The sequence below is a fragment of the Canis lupus genome, chromosome 18 (assembly GCF_011100685.1).
Source record: "Canis lupus familiaris isolate Mischka breed German Shepherd chromosome 18, alternate assembly UU_Cfam_GSD_1.0, whole genome shotgun sequence".
Lineage (NCBI taxonomy): Eukaryota > Metazoa > Chordata > Mammalia > Carnivora > Canidae > Canis > Canis lupus.
The window spans coordinates 41,812,985-41,834,996 of NC_049239.1; the positions used below are offsets into that span (position 1 = coordinate 41,812,985).

The following is a 22,012-nucleotide window of genomic DNA, read 5'->3' on the forward strand; positions in this document are numbered from 1 at the left end:
CCGTTATCTATATTTTAAATAAAATGAACTCTAATTAATAATAATAATAATAAATGACTTGCTGAAAGTTATAATGGTTTTTTAAAAAGAGGCAACTTTTTAAACCCAAGATGTCTGTCTCTAGCCCTTCAGCAGAGAAAAAAAAGGAGGAAAAATAATAAAAATAATAAATGACTTGCTGAAAGTGATAATGGCTTTTTTTAAAAAGAGGCAACTTTTTAAACCCAGGATGTCTGTCTCTAGCTCTTCAGCAGAGAAAAAAAGGAGGCAGAGATAGTGCCTCTCCAGTACAGATTCAGTTTACTTCTGAGAATCCACGAAAGTCGGAGTTTGAACAAGTGGGTTGGTACCGAAAGCCACCACCTGTGACCATATAAAATCCATGGCAGTTATTTTGCTAAGCTATTAAATGTAGAGTCAGATGTTAATGAGTTCAAGGATGCATAGAACACTAAAATTGTTATATGTTAAAAATGCACCAGTACTTTGCTCTTAAAAGATGAGGACACTGAGGTCCAGAGAGAAAAAGTCCAAGAAAACAGACCACAGGAAAAAGTCTTCTAATGCTCAATACAATGATTTTTTTTCTCCATCTTGCTTCCCTTAAGATGAATGTTTCCAAGGAAAAACAACTGTAAGTTGACAAAGAGAATTAACCTTCATCTCTTATCTTTAGTAATATCTATCTTGAATCCGTAAGAAAAAGGGCTAAGTCTGAGTTAAGAATGCAAAATTCCATTATATTGTTGGCACTACATCCACTATATCAGAAATAAGGTCTTACCTAAGTTAGAACAAAATCCAAGAAACTTGAACAGAGTCAGAATAACAAGTGCCCCTTAGCCTGGAGTTTAGTTTAGTTTCCCAACCACAGCAGGAAGTATATTCTTTCATGTAGATCTTATATATTAACACATTCTCTTTATGGTTCTCAGTTTTAGGGCTTAAGATTTTCTTAAGAAATTGAATCCAAAAGTTGTCCTTCTCTTCTCTCCCATGCTGACCTATCTTGACCACAGTGAAAGTCATACACCCTATATTGGCTTCATCTCAAATTTCCCTTTCTGTCTTTTCAGCTGCCTCTCATATCTCCTTCTATCACTAGAAAAGATTCCCCACCACCACCTCTTACACTAGAAATTATGAAAATCAGAGCACTGCTTAAAGAATATGAGTGACCATACAAAAGCCAATCTCTGTCTATCCAAACCACCACATCATATGCTCTATCACTGACAGAAACCCTTCAGTGACCATCTAGTTTCAATCTGCTGCCATGCTGCACTGTCTCCAGGTTCAAAAACCTAGCAATTGATTCAGGAATCCATAAAATGAGAAAATTATTCCTGATATATTATAGATATATCTAATGCAGTGATGAGAACAAATATTTCTCCAAAACATCCTATATTATCTCAAAGTGGTTCCCGATAAAATATCAGAAAACCATATTTCAATGATTTTAATTATAAATCCCTTGAGAGAAAATGAAAATGTAAGAAACTGGATTAAAAATCAGCAATTCTAGTTAACTTACCATGGTTGCCTCTGTTGTTAGGGAGAATGCTCAATGTATTTAAGAAAAAGAAATGACCATTATATACCGTTGTACAAATTTCATGGTATGTACATGTATATTTCTCAAGTCCTCACTGATTAGACAATGGTATTTTCAAAGCTCCAATGCCTTGGAAATTCAAGTCAAAGAAAAAGAAAATATTGAATTTGAATTTGGAATCCAAAGTCCTTAGGTACTAAGGAGAATCTTCTGATATTCAGCACCTAGTTCCATGGCTATAGAAAAAAAAAGATAAAAATATTTTTATCACTTAATACCCCCCTCTTATTCTACCCTTAAAATAAGAAAACAGTTTCTTCTTGAACCATCACGTTTAGAGATGATACTGATAACATCAAGGCTTTCTATCTAAGGCTTTGCTCTCTCAGGAATTAATTATAGCTGTTTTTTATTCAGATTTTGCTTTAGAAATAAATATTTGGGAGAATCTGTCTATGAGCAACACATCTTCACCTGAATGGTTCTTTTCCCTGCACTTTAACTTCATGTATTAACAGCCTACATTCCTGGTCTATAAACTGTGTTGTAAAGCACTCCTCCTCCAAACCCTTGAGTATTACAAAATGGAGCATGAAGGATGCTAAAAGCTGTAGAAATAACTTGGAGTTTCATTCAGATCACATATCCCTGAGGAAATATCCTCCCTGGCTGAGGTCACCAGAGGAGGTTGAGATACTAATTCAATCTATTGACTGTACTATAAACAAGCACATAAGGATCTTGAGACAATATATTTTCAGGCAGAGTGAGATCTAGAGTTGGAGACCAAATTAAGGTAAAAATCCTTGTCCAACTTGTCTGATGTAGAAATCAAAAATAAAAATAAATAAGTATGCCTTTTCAATGACTTTTTTTTAGAAGTGTAGGAGTTCCACTGGCCACCTGAAAATAGAAACCTTGCCTAGGCAGACGGATTTCTTCAAATTTCTTCACATGTAGTATTCTCAGGACAATGGAGATGAGAACAGCCAAATATGTTCTGCAATCTTGCAAATGCGTACTGTACAGCCTGAAAGAAAGGATAATGTTAAAATCACTTATTGTAAGAATTGAAGCAGCTGCTATATTTAAATGTATGACTAGGCAGTTGATAGCAGACTGGGAAAAATGTAATAGCTATCCTTACTGAGCATTATGTCTTTCTTCCCTTAATTTGGTGTAGTACATTGATTGATTTTCCTATCTTGAACCAACGTTGCATTCCTGGATCAATCCCACTTGCCCTTGGTATATAACCCTTTTTATAGACTATTGGATTCAATTTAGTAGTGTTTTGTTGAGGATTTTTGTATGCTTACATAAGAGATCTTGGTTATAGTGTTCTAGTGATAGCATTGTCTAGTTTTGATATTAGGACAACACTGATCTTGTTGAATATGTTCCCTCCTCTCCTATTTTTTTTGGAAGAGTTTGTGAAGGACTCATGTTAATTCTTCCTTAAATGATATAATTCACTTCAAGGTGAAGCCATCTTGGCATGAGTTTTCTTGTGGCAAGGTTTATTACTAATCCAATCTATTTGTTATAAGTATATTCAGTTTATCCATTTATCTTGAGTTACTAGTTTGTTTCTTAGTAAGAATTTGTTCATTTCATCTAACCTATATAAGTTGTTGGCATAGAACTGTTCATAGGATGTCCTTATATTTTCTAATTTTGTAAAGCTGATAATAATTTCCTAGCTTTTATTTCTGATTTTAGTTATTTGAGTCTGAACTCCTTTTTTTTTAAGTCAGTCTAGCTAAAGGTTTGTCATTTTGGTGTTCTTGTAAATGAACCCACTTTTGGTTTGATTACTTTTCTGTTCTCTATTCCTTTCTTTACTTCATTTGCTTCTGTTCTAATATTTATTTATTTTTGTTTGTTTGTTTTGCTTTTAGTTCGTTCTTCTTTTTCAAGTGTCTTAAGGGGGAAGTTTACACTATCAGACGTCTTCTTTTTTTCTTTATTTTTTATTATATATATTTTTATTGGAGTTCAATTTGCCAACATATAGCATAACACCCAGTGCTCATCCCGTCAAGTGCCCCCCTCAGAGCCCGTCACCCAGATCACCCCAACCCCCTGTCCCCTTCCACCACCCCTTGTTACTTCCCAGAGTTAGGAGTCTCTCATGTTCTGTCTCCCTCTCTGATATTTCTCACTCATTTTTTTCTCCTTTCCCTTTTATTCCCTTTCATTATTTTTATATTCCCCGAATGGATGAGACCATATAAAGTTTGTCATTCTCTGATTCACTTACTACACTCAGCATAATATCCTCCAGTTCGATCCACATTGAAGCAAATAGTGGGTATTTGTCATTTCTAATGGCTGAGTAATATTCCATTGTATACATAGACCACATCTTCTTTATCCATTCATATTTTATGGACATTAAGGATCCTTCAAAAGTTTGGCAATTGTGGACATGCTGCTTTAAACATTGGGGTGCAGGTGTCCAGCATTTCACTGCACCTGTATCTTTCTACAAATTACAGATCTTCTAAGAACAACATCTCTAAAAAAATGAGAGCTTTAAATGGTGCACTGGACCAGATGGATACCACAGATATTTACAGAACTTTACATCCAAAAGCAACTGAATACATATTCTTCTCAAGTGCACATGGAGCTTTCTCCAGAATAGACCACATACTGGGTCACATATTAGGTCTTAACCGATACCAAAAGATTGTTCCCAGCATATTTTCAGACCATAATGCTTTGAAACTAGAACTCAATCACAAGAAGAAATTTGGAAGAAATTCAAGCACATGGAGGATAAAGACCATCCTGCTAAATGATGAAAGAGTCAAACAGGAAAATAGAAAAGAATTTAAAAGATTCATGGAAACTAATGAGAATGAAGATACAACCATTCAAAATCTTTGGGATACAGCAAAAGCAGTCCTGAGAGGGAAATACATTGCAATACAACCATCCTTGAAAAAACTGGAAAGAACTCCAATACACAAGCTAACCTTGCACCTAAAGGAACTAGAGAAAGAACAGCAAATAAAACCAACACCCAGCAGAAAAAGAGAATTAATAAAGATTTGAGCAGAACTCAATGAAATCAAAATCAGAAGAATTGTAGAACATATCAACAAAACCAGGAGTTGGTTACTTGAAAGAATTAATAAGGTAGATAAACCATTAGCCAGCCTTATTAAAAAGAAGAGAGAAAATACACAAATTAATAAAATCATGAATGAGAAAGGAGAGATCACTACCAACACCAAAATACAAACGATTTTAAAAACATATTATGAGCAACTATATGCCAATAAATTAGGCAACCTAGAAGAAATGGACGCATTTCTGAAAACCATAAACTACCAAAACTGGAACATGAATAAATAGAAAACCTGAACAGGCCAATAACTAGGGAAGAAATTGAAGCAGTAATCAAAAACCCCAAGACAAAAGTCCAGGGCCAGATGGCTTCCCAGGGGAATTTTATCAAAAGTTTAAAGAAGAAACCATACCTATTCTACTAAAGCTGTTTGGAAAGACAGAAAGAGATGGAATACTTCCAAACTCGTTCTATGAGTCCAGCATCACCTGATTTCCAAAACCAGACAAAGACCCCACCGAAAAGGAGAATTATAGACCAATATCCCTGATGAACATGGATGCAAACATTCTCAACAAGATACTAGCCAATAGGATCCAACAGTACATTAAGAAGATTATTCACCATGACCAAGTGGGATTTATCCCTGGGATGCAAACCTGGTTCAACACTTGTAAAAAAATTAATGTGATCATATCAACAAGAGAAAAAACAAGAACCACATAATCAACAGATGCAGAGAAAGCATTTGACAAAATACAGCATCCATTTCTGATCAAAGCTCTTCAGAGTGTAGGGATAGAGGGAACATTGCTCAGCATCTTCAAAGCCATCTATGAAAAGCCCACAGCAAATATCATTCTCAAGGGGAAACACTGGGAGCCTTTCCCCTAAGATCAGTAACAAGACAGGGATGTCCACCACTGCTATTCAACATAGTACAAGAAGTCCTAGCCTCAGCAATCAGACAACAAAAATAAATAAATAAATAAATAAATAAATAAATAAATAAATGCATTCAAATTGGCAAAGAAGAAGTCAAACTCTCCTTCTTCGCAGATGACAAGATACTGTACGTAGAAAACCCAAAAGACTCCTGCCCCAAGATTGCTAGAACTCCTACAGCAATTTGGCAATGTGGCAGAATACAAAATCAAATCCAGAAGTCAGTGGCATTCCTATGCATTAACAATGAGACTGGAGAAAGAAAAATTAAGGAATCAATCCCATTTACAATTGCACCCAAAAGCATAAGAAACCTAGGAATAAACCTAACAAAACAGGTAAAGGATCTATACCTTAAAAACTACAGAACACTTCTGAAAGAAATTGAGGAAGGCACAAAGAGATGGAAAAATATTCCATGCTCATGGATTGGCAGAATAAATATTGTGAAAATGTCCATGCTACCCAGGGCAATTTGCACATTTAATGCAATCCCTATCAAAATACCATGGACTTTCTTCAGAGAGTTGGAACAAATTATCTTAAGATTTGTGTGGAATCAGAAAAGACCCTGAATAGCCAGGGGAATATTAAAAAAAAAAACATAGCTTGGGGCATCATAATGCCAGATTTCAGGTTGTACTACAAAGCTGTGGTCATCAAGACAGTGTGGTACTGGCACAAAAACAGACACATAGATCAATGGAACAGACTAGAGAATCCAGAAGTGGACCCTCAACTTAATGGTCAATTAATATTCGACAGAGCAGAAAAGACTATCTACTGGAAAAAAGACAGTCTCTTCAATAAATGGTGCTGGGAAAATTGGACATCCACACGAAGAATCAAACTAGACCATTCTCTTACACTGTACACAAAGATAAACTCAAAATGGATGAAAGATCTGAATGTGAGACAAGAACCCATCAAAATCCTAGAGGAGAACACAGGCAACACCCTTTTTGAACTTGGCCACAGTAACTTCAAGATTCATCCATGAAGGCAACAGAAACAAAAGCAAAAATGAACTATTGGGACTTTACCAAGATAAGAAGTTTTTGCACAGGAAAAGAAACAGTCAACAGAACTAAAAGACAACCTACAGAATGGGAGAAGATATTTGCTAAGGACCTATCAGATAAAAGGCTAGTATCCAAGATCTATAAAGAACTTATTAAACTCAACAACAAAGAAACAAACAATCCAATCATGAAATGGGCAAAAGACATAAACAGAAATCTCACAAAGGAAGACATATACATGGCCAACATGCACAGGAGAAAATGTTCCATATCACTTGCCATCAGGGAAATACAAATCAAAACCACCATGAGATACCACCTCACACCAGTGAGAATGGGGAAAATTAACAAGGCAGGAAACAACAAATGTTGGAGAGGATGTGGAGAAAGGGGAACCCTCTTGCACTGTTGGTGGGAATGTAAACTGGTGCAGCCACTCTGGAAAACTGTGTGGAGGTTCCTCAAAGAGTTAAAAATAGATCTGCCCTACGACCCAGCAATTGCACTGCTGGGGATTTACCCCAGAGATGCAGATGCAGTGAAACGCTGGGACACCTGCACCCGATGTTTATAGCAGCAATATCCACAATAGCCAAACTGTGGAAGGAGCCTCGGTGTCCGTTGAAAGATGAATGGATAAAGAAGATGTGGTCTATGTATACAATGGAATATTACTCAGCCATCAGAAATGACAAATACCCAGCATTTGCTTCGACGTGGATGGAACTGGAGGGTATTATGCTGAGTGAAAGAAGTCAATCCGAGAAGGACAAACATTATATGGTCTCAATCATTTGGGGAATATAAAAAATAGTGAAAAGGATGATAGGGGAAAGGAGAAAAAATGAGTGGGAAATATCAGAAAGGGAGACAGAACATGAGAGACTCCTAACTCTGGGAAACAAACTAGGGGTAGTGGAAGGGGAAGTGGGCCGGGGGTGCGTGTGACCTGGTGACAGGCACTGAAGTGGGCACTTGATGGGATGAGCACTGGGTGTTATTCTATATGTTGGCAAATTGAGCATCAATAAAAAATAAATTTAAAAAAAAAATAAAATAAAATAAAATAAAATAAAATAAAATAAATGAATCTTAAAAAAAGAAAAATAAAACAACCTTAAATTCATATGGAACTACAAATTACCCCCAAATAGCCAAAGCAATCTTAAAAACAACGTAAAAAAAGAAGAAAAAGAAAGAAAGAAAGAAAGAAAGAAAGCGAGAGAGAGAGAGAGAGAGAGAGAAAGAAAGAAAGAAGAAAGAAAGAAAGAAAGAAAGAAAGAAAGAAAGAAAGAAAGAAAGAAAGAAAGAAGCTAGAAGCATCACACTTCCTGATTTCAAACTATATTACAAAGCTATAGTAATTAAAACAGTATGGTACCAGCATAAAGATAGACATATAGACCAATGCAACAGAATAGAGAACCCACAAATAAAACCATGCATATACATATGGTCATCTATGTGTGACAAGAGTGGCAAGAATACACAATGGGAAAAGAATAATTTTTTCAACAAATGGTGCTGGGGAAAACTCTATATACACATGCAAAAGAATGAAATTGAACCCTTATCTTATACCTTCACAGAAAATCAACTCAAAATGTACTTAAAATGTAAGGCCTGAAACTATAAAACTCTTAGAAGAAAGCATAACAGAAAATCTTCATCACATGGGAATGGACTACAATTTCATGAATATGACACCAAAAGAACAGACAACAGAAGCAAAAATAGACAAACAGGACTACATCATACTAAAATTCTTCTGTACAACAAAGGAATAATTTACAGAGTGAAAAGACAACCTATAAAATGGAAAAAAATATTTGCAAACATATATTTAATATGGGGTTAGCATCCAAAATGTACAAAGAACTCATACAACTCAATAGCAAAAAATAGTTCAATTTTAAAATAAGCAAAAGAGGGACACCTGGGTGGCTCAGTGGTTGAGTGTCTGCCTTTGGTTCAGGTCGTGATCCCAGGGTCCTGGGATAGAGTCCCACATCAGGCTCGCCACAGGGAGTCTGCTTCTTCCTCTGCCTATGTCTCTGCATGTCTCTCATGAATAAATAAAAATAAAATCTTTTTAAAAAATAGGCAAAAGATTCGAATAGGCATTAGCACTAAGAAAATATGCAAATGGCCAACAAGTAAATGAAAATGTGTTTAACATTACTAATTATCAGGGAAATACAAATCGAAACCACAATGATATGTCATTTCACATCTGTTAAAATGGCCATTGTTGATAAGACAAGAGAGAGTATTAGTAAGAATGTGGGGAAAGGGAACACTTGTTCACTAATGGTATGAATGTAAATTCGTACAGTCACTATGAAAAACAGTATGGAGGTACCTCAAAAAAATTAAAAATACCAAATGATCCAACAATCCCACTTCTGGGTATAATCCAAAAATACTGAAATCAGGATCTCAAAGAATTCTTTGCACTCCTATGTTCATTTCAGCATTATTCACAATAGCTAACCTGTGGAAACAACCTAAATGTCCAACAACAGATGCATGACTTAAAAAAAAAGAAACATAGTATATAGATATAGATGATATAGATATAGATGATATAGATATAGATGATATAGATATAGATATACGGAATACTTTTCAGCCTTAAAAAGAAAGGAAACTCTCTCATTTGTGACAATATGGATGAAACTTGTGGGCATTATTCTAAGTAAAATAAGCCCATGATAGAACAGTGCATAATTCCACTAATATGAAATATCTAAAATAGTCCCACTCTTAGAAGCAGAAATAAATGTTTTCCAGAATCTAGGGGAAGGGAGAAATGAGCAGTGATTGTTTAAAGGATATGGATTTTTAGTGTGGAAAACTGAAAAAGTTCTAGAGATGGTTGTTGAAGATGTTGCACAACAATGTGAATGTACTTAATGCCACTTAACTGTACATTTGAAAATAGTTAAAATGGAAATTTTTTATTCAAGTATTTTATCACAATTTTAAAAAGAGTGGGGAGGGACAACCATAAGTGAGGCAAAATTGTTAATTGTTGAGGACAGAGCTGAAGGCACTGTTTCTCATTCTGGTTCTGGAATTCAGGAGTGTATCAGTTTCATTAAAGGTAAAGGTTGATTTTTTTAAAGATGAGTCTGTGCAGGATTTCAGCCAGCTCTTCAATCCCTCACAAATGGAGGGAGAAAACATTGTAGTGGAGGCTCCTTTCTATAGTGTTTCCATCCTCTACCTCTCAATGTCCACATATAATGTTTAGCTGTGATGTGATTTTTCTCAATGGCTACCATGTAGAAGCATCACTCTTTACTGTAGATCTCCATAATTCCTTTTGTGTGGGATAAAGAGAAAAGCTATATTCCCCTCAACACATCATGAGACATCTAGACACACACCACCCAAAAGGAAGTTGATAGATCTATGATTCATAAATTACCCAATCTTTAGTAGCTGAGAATTTTGCCATCTGAGTCTCCTTTGTCAGCCACTAAAAGTCACAGTTTCCCAGGGTAACATGGCACATAACCTTAAAAACTGGCATTTCTATCCTCAGGACAACTATATTAGTTAGAACAATCATGTTTTCAGAGAGAAATCCATTCTCTGAATTCTGACCTATGCCTAAAACTACCCCCTATCCTGTACCAGGCTCACCAATGTCAAAATGATCAACAAAGCCCTATCATGAAGCTTTCCAAGTTATCTGACCAAAATCTCACCCTAAACTACAGCCAGAGATACCTGTTTAACCAAGGCACAACTGCATTTCTAAAACTGGCCTCCTAATGATGTTGCTGGGTGCCAAGTAGGAGAAAATGAAGAACTATAGATGATGCTTCCACCAAAGATTCCAAAAGGACCAATTACTAATTCTCTGAGGACTTGAGAAATCAAAGCATTACCAAATCCCACACTTTGTGAAAGTCTATTTAAATACTTTTCTAAAGTCAATGAAACAGAATTATAGGATATTTAAGTAAATGACAGAAGCAGAGCATACATATATATATACCAACCAGCTTAAAATTTATATGGGAGACACTGCTCCTAAGCTTAGTGGTTTAAAAGCAGGAATAAAAAGAACTTTCTCCATACTGCTCATGAACTTGTTGGGAAACATAAATTTGGCAGGATTTGAAAAAAAATATATCCAATCAAGTGGATCCAATGCACTTATACATTTTATAGTTCCATATACTAGCTTTCTCTGACTTGAAGATTTTGCTTTGTTCCCATTATTTTTACTTTAGATTAAATATAGTTCTGAGATCTGAAAAATATGTTTATTTTGAAGATGTGCTTACACTTTCATAGAAGGCCAAGAAAGTGAGTAGAAATTAAATCCTAGAGCTATTGAAGTTTCCTAACATAAAAAGCTGATTTTTCTGGGTAAGTTCAGACTGATAATGGGAACCAAAATAAACTAAAATGACCAAGACTGGAAGAGTTGTCCAAGAGAGAATTCCAGTGTCCCACCTGTTAGTACACAGAGTGTATATGCAACTGTGGAGCTATGCCCTCAGGAGAAGAAAATAACTGGGTGTGGTCTAAAAATAGTGGAATCCACAATCAACTAGATCCAGGTTGGTAATAACTAAATCTTTTTCCCCAAGTTATAAGCAGATTAATTTAATTTAGCCATGTATTTTCACCATATAGTTTTTTTTTTAAAGATTTTATTTATTTATTCATGATAGTCACAAAGAGAGAGAGAGAGAGAGGCAGAGACACAGGCAGAGGGAGAAGCGGGCTCCATGCACCGGGAGCCCGACGTGGGATTCGATCCCGAGTCTCGAGTCTCCAGGATCGCGCCCTGGGCCAAAGGCAGGCGCCAAACCGCTGCGCCACCCAGGGATCCCCCATATAGTTTTTATAGCTAGATTCTGTGAATTACATGTAGTGTTTTTCCCTAAAAATGAATTTGAACATAATGACATGAAAATACAAGTAGAAAATGTAATCTATAATGCTGCTACACAAGATGCTGTTGAGAACCACTAAGGTCACTTTTTTAACATTATGGTTTACATGTATGTAGAAGTGGATTGCTTGGTTAGGTTTCTATATGTGATAATTTGAAATTCTTTCCCCTTTTCATGACCTCCATGTTGCCACAGTGAAGTTAGAATTCATAAATTAAATCTATTAATACTGATTAAGCACATACTTGCCACCTATAGGAGCCATGGGAAGAGAAGAAACAAGTAAAGAGACTGAGATTTCTGGAAAACAAAAGATATCTTTCCTTATCTTTATTGAAGCTGAAAGATCATGATGCTGACTTCTGTGTCCTGGAAGTTTTGAGAAAAAAAAATATGTGGTTATGTTTTTTTTTGGCAGGGATTGGGGAAAGAAGAAATAAAGGGGGAGAAGGAATAAAATATCCCATGATCATTTGTAACATGTACCCACTCTTTAAAATCCAAGCACAGATCATTCAAAAAAAAAGAGTATATTCTTGTATATATTCAATTTTTCCACCAATTGGTGATGAAAACTTCAAGTTCATTTTAACTGATTAAAATTATGTCAAAAAGAAAAAATTGTATTTATCTTAGATAGTATTTCTCTCTCAACAGTAGGAAAATCAGGGAAACCTCATGACTCATTTAATTCCATTTGTAAAATGTGACTACGATTATTTATCTATTCCAGAACATTATTCTATATGTGATGAAAGAACAATTGCACAGGAAATTCATTTAAGAAATATTGAGGACTTTCAGGGATCTTTGTATCGCTTACATGTCTGCATCTAAAGATGTGAGAAGAGTGAGTATGTAATAGCCATGTTGAGCCAGACACAACATCCAGGGCTGCCAAGTGAATGTGACTCAAAGAGCTGTTATATAGTTCCTTGGCATTCTGAAGGGGAAACACTCCATCTGCAGCTCTGTCTCTGTGTGTATGTGCATTCGTTTAACAGAAAGGAATCACAGCTCAAAGAACAATGCTTTTATAGACATAGTAAGGATGGTACTTTCCTATCTGTTATACAGTTGACTTTTTAAGAATGTTGTGTTCATATACCTATATTCATGCCAATGAGCAAATATAATTTCAAAATATTGATGAAATCTGTCCCAAAAACAATGAGAGAAAGCCATCTGTAAGGTTTCAGAGCCAGAATCTGGAAGTCAATCATAAGTCAACATTCATAATAACATGTTGCTTTTATTCTAGTGTTTATGACATATTGTCACTATTCAATGTATATGAATAAGAGAAATTTAACCTTTTGACTCTTTTTGACAACTATCTCCAAAGCAGTAGAGGTGAATGGAAGGTGTGATTCCATCAATGCCAGAGACGAGGACCAAGAAGTGATGGAAGATTTTCATGTTGAGTTAAAAATACTGGTCAGAAATCATTATATGGTTTCACTCATACAGGAAATATAAGAAATAGTAAACGAATTATAGGGGAAAGGAGGGAAAGTGAGTGGGAAAAACTAGACATGGTGACAAAACATGAGAGACCTCTACTCTGGGAAACAAACAAGGGGAAGTGGAAAGGGAGGTGGGCAGGGGATGGGGTGACCAGGTGATGGGCATTGAGGAGGGCACTTGATGGGATGAGCAATGGGTGTTATGCTTTATGTTGGCAAATCAAACTTCAATTTAAAAAATTAAATAACTAAATAAATAATCTTTTTTTTTTTAAAGAAATTCTATGATCTTTCCAGATGGACCATGTGCTCATAACCCAAGCTGACTCCATGGAAAGGATGAACAATGTAACAGAATTTGTTCTGCTGGGCCTGACCCAGAATCCAGAACTGCAGAAATTCTTATTTGCTGTGTTTTTAATCACCTACTTGATCACACTGGCAGGTAACCTGCTCATCTCAGTCACCATCTTCATCAGCCCAGCTCTGGGTTCTCCCATGTACTTTTTTCTGTCCTACTTGTCCATTATAGATGGTTTATACTCCTCTTCCATAGCACCTAAAATGATCTTTGACTTAATCTCTGAGCAGAACACCATATCCTTCAATGGCTGCATGACTCAACTCTTTGCTGAACATTTCTTTGCTGGAGCTGAGATCATCTTATTAATTGCCATGGCTTATGACCGCTATGTAGCCATCTGTAAGCCATTGCATTACATGACCATTATGAGCAGACCTGTCTGTGGATTCTTGGTAGGAATGGCTGGAATTTTGGGCTTTGTTCATGGAGGGATCCAGGTTTTGTTCATGATCCAGTTACCATTCTGTGGCCCCAATGTCATCGACCATTTTTTGTGTGATTTAATACCTCTCCTGGAGCTAGCGTGTGCAGACACTCACACTTTGGGGCCCCTGGTTTCTGCCAACAGTGGATCACTATGTTTGCTCACTTTTTCTATGCTGGTTGCTTCTTACATTGTCATCCTGCGCTCCCTGAGGACTCATAGCTCTGAAGGGCGTCGCAAAGCCCTGTCTACCTGTGCTTCTCATGTCACTGTTGTCATCTTATTCTTTGTACCTTGTTCATTCCTGTACCTGAGACCCACGACCTCCTTCCCTGCTGACAAAGCTGTGACTGTGTTTTGTACCCTAGTAACTCCTATGTTGAATCCTTTAATCTATACCCTCAGAAATTCAGAAGTAAAAAATGTCATGAAGAAACTCTGGGGACAAATAATGAAAACTGGTGATAAATGAATCTTATGATTAGACTATTTACACAAAAATATCTAGTAATAATTTATAGAGATTTATTCCCTTTATTAGTTGATTACACTTGGGACAATCAATTATCCTATCTGGGTCAGTTTTCTTCAGGAATACTTATATTATGGGCAGGGTCAATGTACCCATTAAAAAGCACAGTACACACAGTGCCTAGAGCCTGCAATAATTTTAGGAGGCCTTGGAACAGTTTAATTTCTTTTAAAATATGAAGAAAAAATAAATATAAGCTAAATGCAACTTGGGGAATAGTCATCTTTATGCTAACACAGTCATAAAATATAATTTTTGATATTTTTATGGAGGAAAAGGATTCATAAGGATGAAAGGAGCAAAGGGCCACAAAAGTCATAATGCTGTCCCGATTGTGGGTATGAAACAGATCAGCAGCAATATTATTGAACACACTTTATATCCAGCACTACAGCTAGAATTAAATGTTATTTTAAAAGAGGAAAAGCAACTATATATGCAAAAAATATAGAACACCAAGGAGTCTTCAAGAAGTACTTTCATCCAAAATGTTTTTTTCTTCCTAAATTTGAAAGGATAGATGTTATAGATGTTCCTGCACAGCAACAATAAAAAAAACTTATCACTTGTCACAGTCATGAGAACACTTGCTGTGTTCTTTTAAAAATTACATCACCACCATTCCCTGTAGTATACAATTGTCTACAGAAAGAATTAGAGGCAGAATTGGCTGGTGCAAAAGAAATACAATTGATCAAGTCTGCAGAGTTAAGGCAGAAAATATCTGTATGTTAAAGTCATGTTTTAGACGTGGACAAAGGAAGACTCTGAACAGCTGGGGCAGGAAATTACCAATAGTGCCACAAAACTGAAAAAGGACCACAGATCTGGATTACAGAAAAGAATTCATAACATGTACATAATGAAATTCTAGGAAAGATTCAGAAATAGATGCTTTGAAGTCAGAGATTAAGAGCTTTGGATCAAATAGGCTTCATTTCTCATCTTGTCTCCCACATTAATTAGCTTTGTGAATGGAAGCAAATTGCTTCATTTCTCTATGGATTTTTTTATTCTATAAAATTAAAATAGCATTACCCACTCTCTTAAGTTGTAAGAATAAAATGACTTAGATTGAAAAAACAAATCAGCTAAAAATTAGTGAAATTGCTTAGACATGGTTACAGCCTACATATGTCACCAGGACAGAACGTATGCCAGGAACTATAGTTGCTGACAAGAGGAGGCCAAGAACATTGCTACTATCATTCATGATGGAAAGCATGATCACAGGAGGACCAAACATCTGTGCCAACCCCACTTCACTTCAAAATAAAAATAAGTCACATGCTTATGAGTAAGGACAATATAGAGGAGAGTTATCTCCACAAGGAAGCTAATGGAACCTGGGAGCAGATCTCTGGACACTAAAGCTAGCCCACCAACAACTCCCTATTCTGGGATAAAATGCCCTTAACACCGCTGCAGTAACAAATGGGGAAGCTGGATAGAGCAAGTGTGAGATGTTTAAGCAAAACTTATTTCAAAAGCTCTCACTAATGATGGATCCCACTCTGGTGCTCTGGAAGGAGAAGGGAGAACCCAATGCCAGGGACCAACAGACACATCTCTGTACAGAGCTTATGATTCCTGAGGAAGAGCTCAGAAGCTTGTCTTCAGAAGGTGATTTCACAACCAGGGATTTGAATATCATATGGTGCTAACATTTCTCATGTTCTCAGGACTTCATATCAGGTTAAATCTTATTCCATATGAAGGCCTTTTAAAAATAAATGTTTTGCCATAATAAACAAACAGATAGTTAAGAGAGCAAAGTGGTGGTTGCCGGTGGTAGTTGACAGAGGTGGTTGTGGGGGAAAGAGTGAAATAGGTAAAGGTGATTAAAAAGTTCAAGCTTTGTTATAAATAAATCAATCAAGGGAATGAAAAGCACAGCATAAGGAATATAATCAATAATATTGTAATATTGTAGGGTGACAGATGGGTGACTACACTTGTCTTGGTGAGCACTAAATAATGTACAGATCTCTCAGATCACTATGTTTTATACCTGAAACTTCATAACATTGTATGTCAATTACCCTTCAATAATAAATTCCAAAACATAGATGTTTTACCAGAATTTCCTTTGAATGACCACCTTGTAGATGGAGGAGTATGTTTAAAATATCAAACTTATCCTTTTGTTTAAAAAGTAGTTCCCATCAAAGATGGGATGAAAATAGGATAATGATAAAATAAGAATGATGATGCTCATGATGCTGATGATGACAGCTTATGTTTTGAGCACCTTCTGTGAACTATGTCCTAACCTGCACACTCATTTGTATGCTTTGGAGGCAGTAAATTTATGTCCTTATTTCTTTCCTTAACTCTAGTCTCAAACTGTGGAACTTACCTCTGTTTAAAACATTTATTTGAACATAATGGTGAACCTGCCCATGGAATGGTGTGAACATCAATGAAACAATGCCAGTATAAATAATTATGATACCTTATTTTTATTTTTTTATTTTTAATTTTTTAAATTATTTTATTTACTAGGTGCAAAGTGCTTTGTATTCACTTTTTTTGTTATTGAGTTCTTACTATGGCCCAATAACTGCAACAATCCTGATTTCCCCCATTTCATGATTTAGGAAACAATGGGTTAGAGAGGTTAATTATATATATATAGCTCAAGATCAATTAGCTAAAATTTTCCTACCTCATAATTCAAATCTAAGCCTGTCTGATCCAAAGCCTTTGTGCATTATCAAATCCATTTGTATCTGCTCAATACAGCCGGAGAGCAAATTAAAATTTTTACATTTCTCTTCAATCTTTGAATTGAATTTTCTTCTTGGAACCCTTTGGGTCTTCATTGTTTGGACCAATTTGAAGGTGGATTTACCTTCATAGATAGGCCAGGCTGAAAATATAGAAGTCTGCAAAGACCAGTTAGTGACTAGGCAATAATCTGTAACTCCATGAATGTTTTGATTCCCACATAACAGGAAATTTTTTTGAAACTATCTTCTCCTCCGTTGGCAATAGTTTGTACATAAAGAAGTGACCTGTGGCTTATTGCACTACTTTCCCCTGATAAAGAAATATCAAATATTTTGACATGAATATGTGCTCATTCTGCTGTCATCCACTAAAAAAGAAAGGAAGGAAAAAAACTTCATGAGGGAAGAAAGTTCAAGACAGAGGAAAAGGTGTTTTTTTTAAAGTAGATTGCCAGTAGCCACGTAACAGTAAGCACTGGAGTAAAATTCGCAAATACAGTTCTGTTTTTACGCCACAAGCTTATTTTCAACAGTTTTTAAATTTGGAAGCTAAACTATTTTTAGCCTTTCTTCCTCTGTTGCCCACTGGCATGGAAGGGCCAACCAACATTAGATGCCATCAACCTGTCAGGTGCTGTGCTCTTCATGCACATTCACCTTTCACAAGGGCATATACTAAGAATTAAAATACCGCTTTTTGGACAAGGAAACCTATGATCAGGAAAGTTTAAGATAGCTTTTAAGCTGAACAGAAAAATCAGTTAGCCCCAGAGAGGACCTTTCAGGATAGCAGAGCCTTAACCAAGTTTATAGAACAAATCGAGGGAGGAGTGGTGGGACAAGAAAAGGGAGGAGGTGAGGGAGGAGGAGAAAAGGAAAAGACAACCAGGATAACCAGTTATCTACCAAAACACTGATAGGGACTATCTCTGGGTAATGGCTTATAGATGGATTTACACATGCACAATTGTGTGTGTGGGCTCACACATGTGTGGATTGCCCACCTTTGTTTTCCTAGATTCTGAATTTTAAAATAAATGTGTATTTGGGGAGAAAGGTGTTTTACCCCAGACTCCAAAATGGAGATACTGCTACCTTTGTAAATAAAATTAGCAATAATTTTTAAATCATATAGAAAATTTCTGGTGATATTTACTCATGTGTTTATTCTAGCAAGTTGAAATTTTTCAAAAATAGGGAGCATTCATAAGTTAGTTGGGCTGTTGTTAACCATGATTCAGGCAACAAAAAACAAGCATTAGGATCAGTCCATTATGCTAATTGATATCTTAACTTTACTAAAAGGTGCTTGTCAAATTTCAAAGAAGTAAGTATGCTTTTCTAGAAAGTCTCTGGAGATAAAATTGTGGGACATTGTGGCGATTGTGGGAGGAAAATGATATTTTTTAATAAGCTTCATCGTGACTTCATATTTATTAGTTGATTGGAAAATTGGCTCAATGGCACTTTTATTTTCCAACAATAGAATACGAATAGGTAGAGAACTGAAGGTCTCCATTACACCTAGTTTTATTAACTAGACTATTGGAATGTGACAAAATGAAAGATGATATTAATTTTTCCTAGGAACTTTGAAAGTTTATTTTTGTTAGACTACATAGCATTTGGGAATAAAATAAGAACTACTTCCTGATGAGCTCCTGAATTTATTGGTTCTTGGAGACTAATTGTTGAATATTTGTAGTAGACAGATTATTTTTCATATTAATTCCTAGTTTGTTTTTTCTTAGTGTAAAAAGTAGATATGGTGCAACAGGATGAATTACAGATTATTTTTGAAATAAAGGAGAAGTTTATTATAAATTATAGGAGCCTCCTAACTCTTAAAGAATGAAATCTGAGAAGGGATGGATCAGAATGCTTTTTTTTTTACATTTTTTAAATTTAAATTCAATTTGCCAACATATAGTATAACACCCAGTGCTCATCCCATCAAGTGGATTAGAGTTCTTAAAAGCAGGAAAAGAATGGGGCAAATGTGGACATACATTTCAGATTCCAGAACACAGGCATCCCTTGGAATATGAAAAAAAGAGTAAAGAAAAATAAAAGGAAATGCCACTTTGCATCACTTGCCCAAAAAACTAAGCCAATCTACTCTAAGCACAGCATGTATTTCACACCTAGAAGAGATAGAAAAGTGTAAGAAGGCAGTCTCTGTATGCAAGGTTAGGAAAAGGTTGAAGAACAAATCAAACAAAACATGCTGTGAGTAAATATGCCAGAACCTGGATTCTGAATTTGACACAGATTTCCTAATTTAATTCTCACAATAACACTTTAGATATGCATTATATTTATTTTTATTTTAAAGACAGACACCAGAGGTCAATAGAACTTCTGTCACTTAGGGGCACCTGGGTGGCTTAGTGCCTTAAGCGTCCAACTCTTGCTTTAGATTCTCTCAATCTCCCTCTCATCTGCCCTCTCTCCTGCCCACACATGCACACACACATGCTCTCTAAAATAAAGAAATCTTCAAAAAAAATGAGAAGAAGCAGAAGAAGGAGGAGGAGGAGAAGTAGAGGTGGTGGTGGTGGTGGTAATTTGGTTACTTATTCAAGGTCATGCTACAAGTAAGTGTAGGAAATAAAACAGAAACTCAGGTTCATCTGCCTCCAGAGCTAAAGTCTTATAGAATAGCACCTATGCCAGGGATGTCATACAGGGTGATGAGAAGGAATAGAAGCTCTGCCTAGATGGACACAGACTGCTGTACACAGCTAAGCATGAAGTGATTTGCCTTAAGTTGTATTTTGCCTCATATTTTTACAACTCAGTTATCACATAGACTTGAATGATACAACATGGGTTGCTATTGAAAGATATGGATGATGGATTAGAAATTTCTTCATTTCTAAAACAGACGTAATAATCATTTGTGCCCTATATGTCTCATACAGATGTATTATCATCAAATTATGGAATTCTAGGAAAACACTAAGCCATAAAAATCTACAAAGATGGACACATAGGTAAAATGGAATAAGGTGATATTCAATAATAAAAACAAGTTTTAGTTTGTTACACTTACAGAAATAAACCCATTTTTGTTTCCTGCTTTACCACTCATTTTACACCTGCAGTTTCTTACTGAGTGAAGAGCTTTCTTATGGCATCTTTTACCTCTTCATTTCTCAGAGTATAAATGAGTGGATTCAACATAGGTGTCAAAATACCATAAAAAAACTGACACTATTTTGTCTATGGACAAAGTAGCCGATGGCTGCATATAAATAAATATACAAGGCACAAAGAACAGGGCAACAACAGTGAAGAGAGCCCCACAGGTTGACAGAGCTTTACGTCTCGCCTCCACACCATGGTACCTCAAGGAACGCAGGATGACAGCATAGGAAGCAACCAGCATGAGGAAGTTCAACAGGCAGATCACACCACTGTTGGCGACCACCAGCACGCCGATGACATACGTGTTGGTGCAGGCGACTTCCAGCAAGGGGTACAAGTCACAGACAAAGTGATTGATCACATTAGGCCCACAGAAGGGCAGCTGAAGGACCAGGAGGAGCTAGACCAAGGAATGCAGGAAGCCTCCCAACCAAGCCACCCCCACCAGCAGGGCACAGAGATGCCTGGTCATGATGGTCGTGTAGTGCAGGGGCTTGCAGATGGTCACATAGCGGTCATAGGCCATGACCATGAGCAGAATGATCTCAACACCTCCCAGAAAATGGGCTCCAAAGAGCTGAGCCAAGCAGCCCTCAAAAGAGATGGCTCTCCCCTCACACAAGAAGTCAGCAATGAGTTTAGGAGCCATAGAGGAAGAATAACAGGTGTCAATAAAGGACAAGTTGGCCAGGAAATAATACATGGGGGAAGCCAGCATGGGACTGGAGGTGATAGTGACCACAGTGAGCATGTTGCCACACACCGTGGCCACATAGATGACCAAAAAAAAACACAAAGAGGACCCGCTGTATCTCTGCATTCTGTGAGAATTCCAGCATGAAAAATTCTGTGATATTGTGTGGCATTTCCATAGAGTCCAAGAAGAAGGAGAATGCACATATGCTATTGCCTATAAAGTCAAGAGAAGAACATTATTTTAACAGAATCGTAGGAGGGAAAAAGTGTTGCAAGGTTTTCTTGGGACACCCCCACTTCCCTTTGTCTCTCCTAAATTCTTTCTGTTCCAAAATTTTTATACCAATTCACTCTGTCAACTACTAAATGTGATCATGTGACTATTGTTTAAACTTTAGCAACACTGGGCAGTAGATATCTAAGTTATTACATGAAAATATTAATTGAATTATGTAAATTTTAAATTAGTTTTGTTACTCCTGACTGAACACGTGGCAGATTTTCTAATTCAGCAAGAGTGCACCTCTGACAATTTTCAGGATGGTTCCTCATAGATACTATGGCACTTGAGAAGACCATGAATTTTTAGGATCTCCTGAAATTTCTGCATATGTAGTCCATACCCTTTGAATTAAGTCTTTCTTCTTGAACTTTTCAATGAGGTTTTCTATACTTTCTGACGGGGTCTCTGATGGTAACAGAAACGGATGTAAAACAAACTAAAGCCTGACTGAGAGGACGTGAGTGGGAGAACTGGAGACCTCCCCAACTTCCCAGTTCTCCCCCTGCTCATCTCCTTGATGAGATGAACCCAAGCTGTGGGCAGCATCATCTCCAGGAAGCCAAATTTACATTACTCTTCCTATTTGCCCTTGACATTTTACATTTTTCTGCTTTTGCGCTCCTATTGGCTTAGTGCAATCGTTCTGCTTAAAAGCTAACTTGTCCCTCTACATCTACAGGAAGGACTCAGAGCAAGAGTTTGATGATCATCAGTGAAAGATTCTCTTAAATAAGGAGTATCTGGCTGTTTACTAAAGGAAATACAGGGGCAGGGAGAGCAGATACCCCATCTTAACCAGCTATAAATACATCTGGTAGAATATTCCCTCTTACCTTTTATTC

At 36.5% G+C, this 22,012-nt stretch overlaps 1 protein-coding gene and 1 pseudogene across 1 annotated transcript; one reads left to right on the forward strand and one right to left on the reverse strand.

Annotated features, from left to right (window-relative positions):
* Positions 1-13,319: 13,319 nt before the first annotated feature.
* Positions 13,320-14,249, forward strand: LOC119864133 (olfactory receptor 4C45-like). Its single transcript, XM_038562487.1, has one exon. The coding sequence runs from the start codon at positions 13,320-13,322 to the stop codon at positions 14,247-14,249; it is 930 nt and encodes a 309-aa protein (XP_038418415.1).
* Positions 14,250-20,152: 5,903 nt separating this feature from the next.
* Positions 20,153-21,063, reverse strand: LOC119864134 (annotated as a pseudogene).
* Positions 21,064-22,012: the final 949 nt, after the last annotated feature.

What these genes read in the sequence shown, in the direction of transcription:
- LOC119864133 (XM_038562487.1), top strand. Translation starts at nt 13,320, where the DNA reads ATGGAAAGGATGAACAATGTAACAGAATTTGTTCTGCTGGGCCTGACC.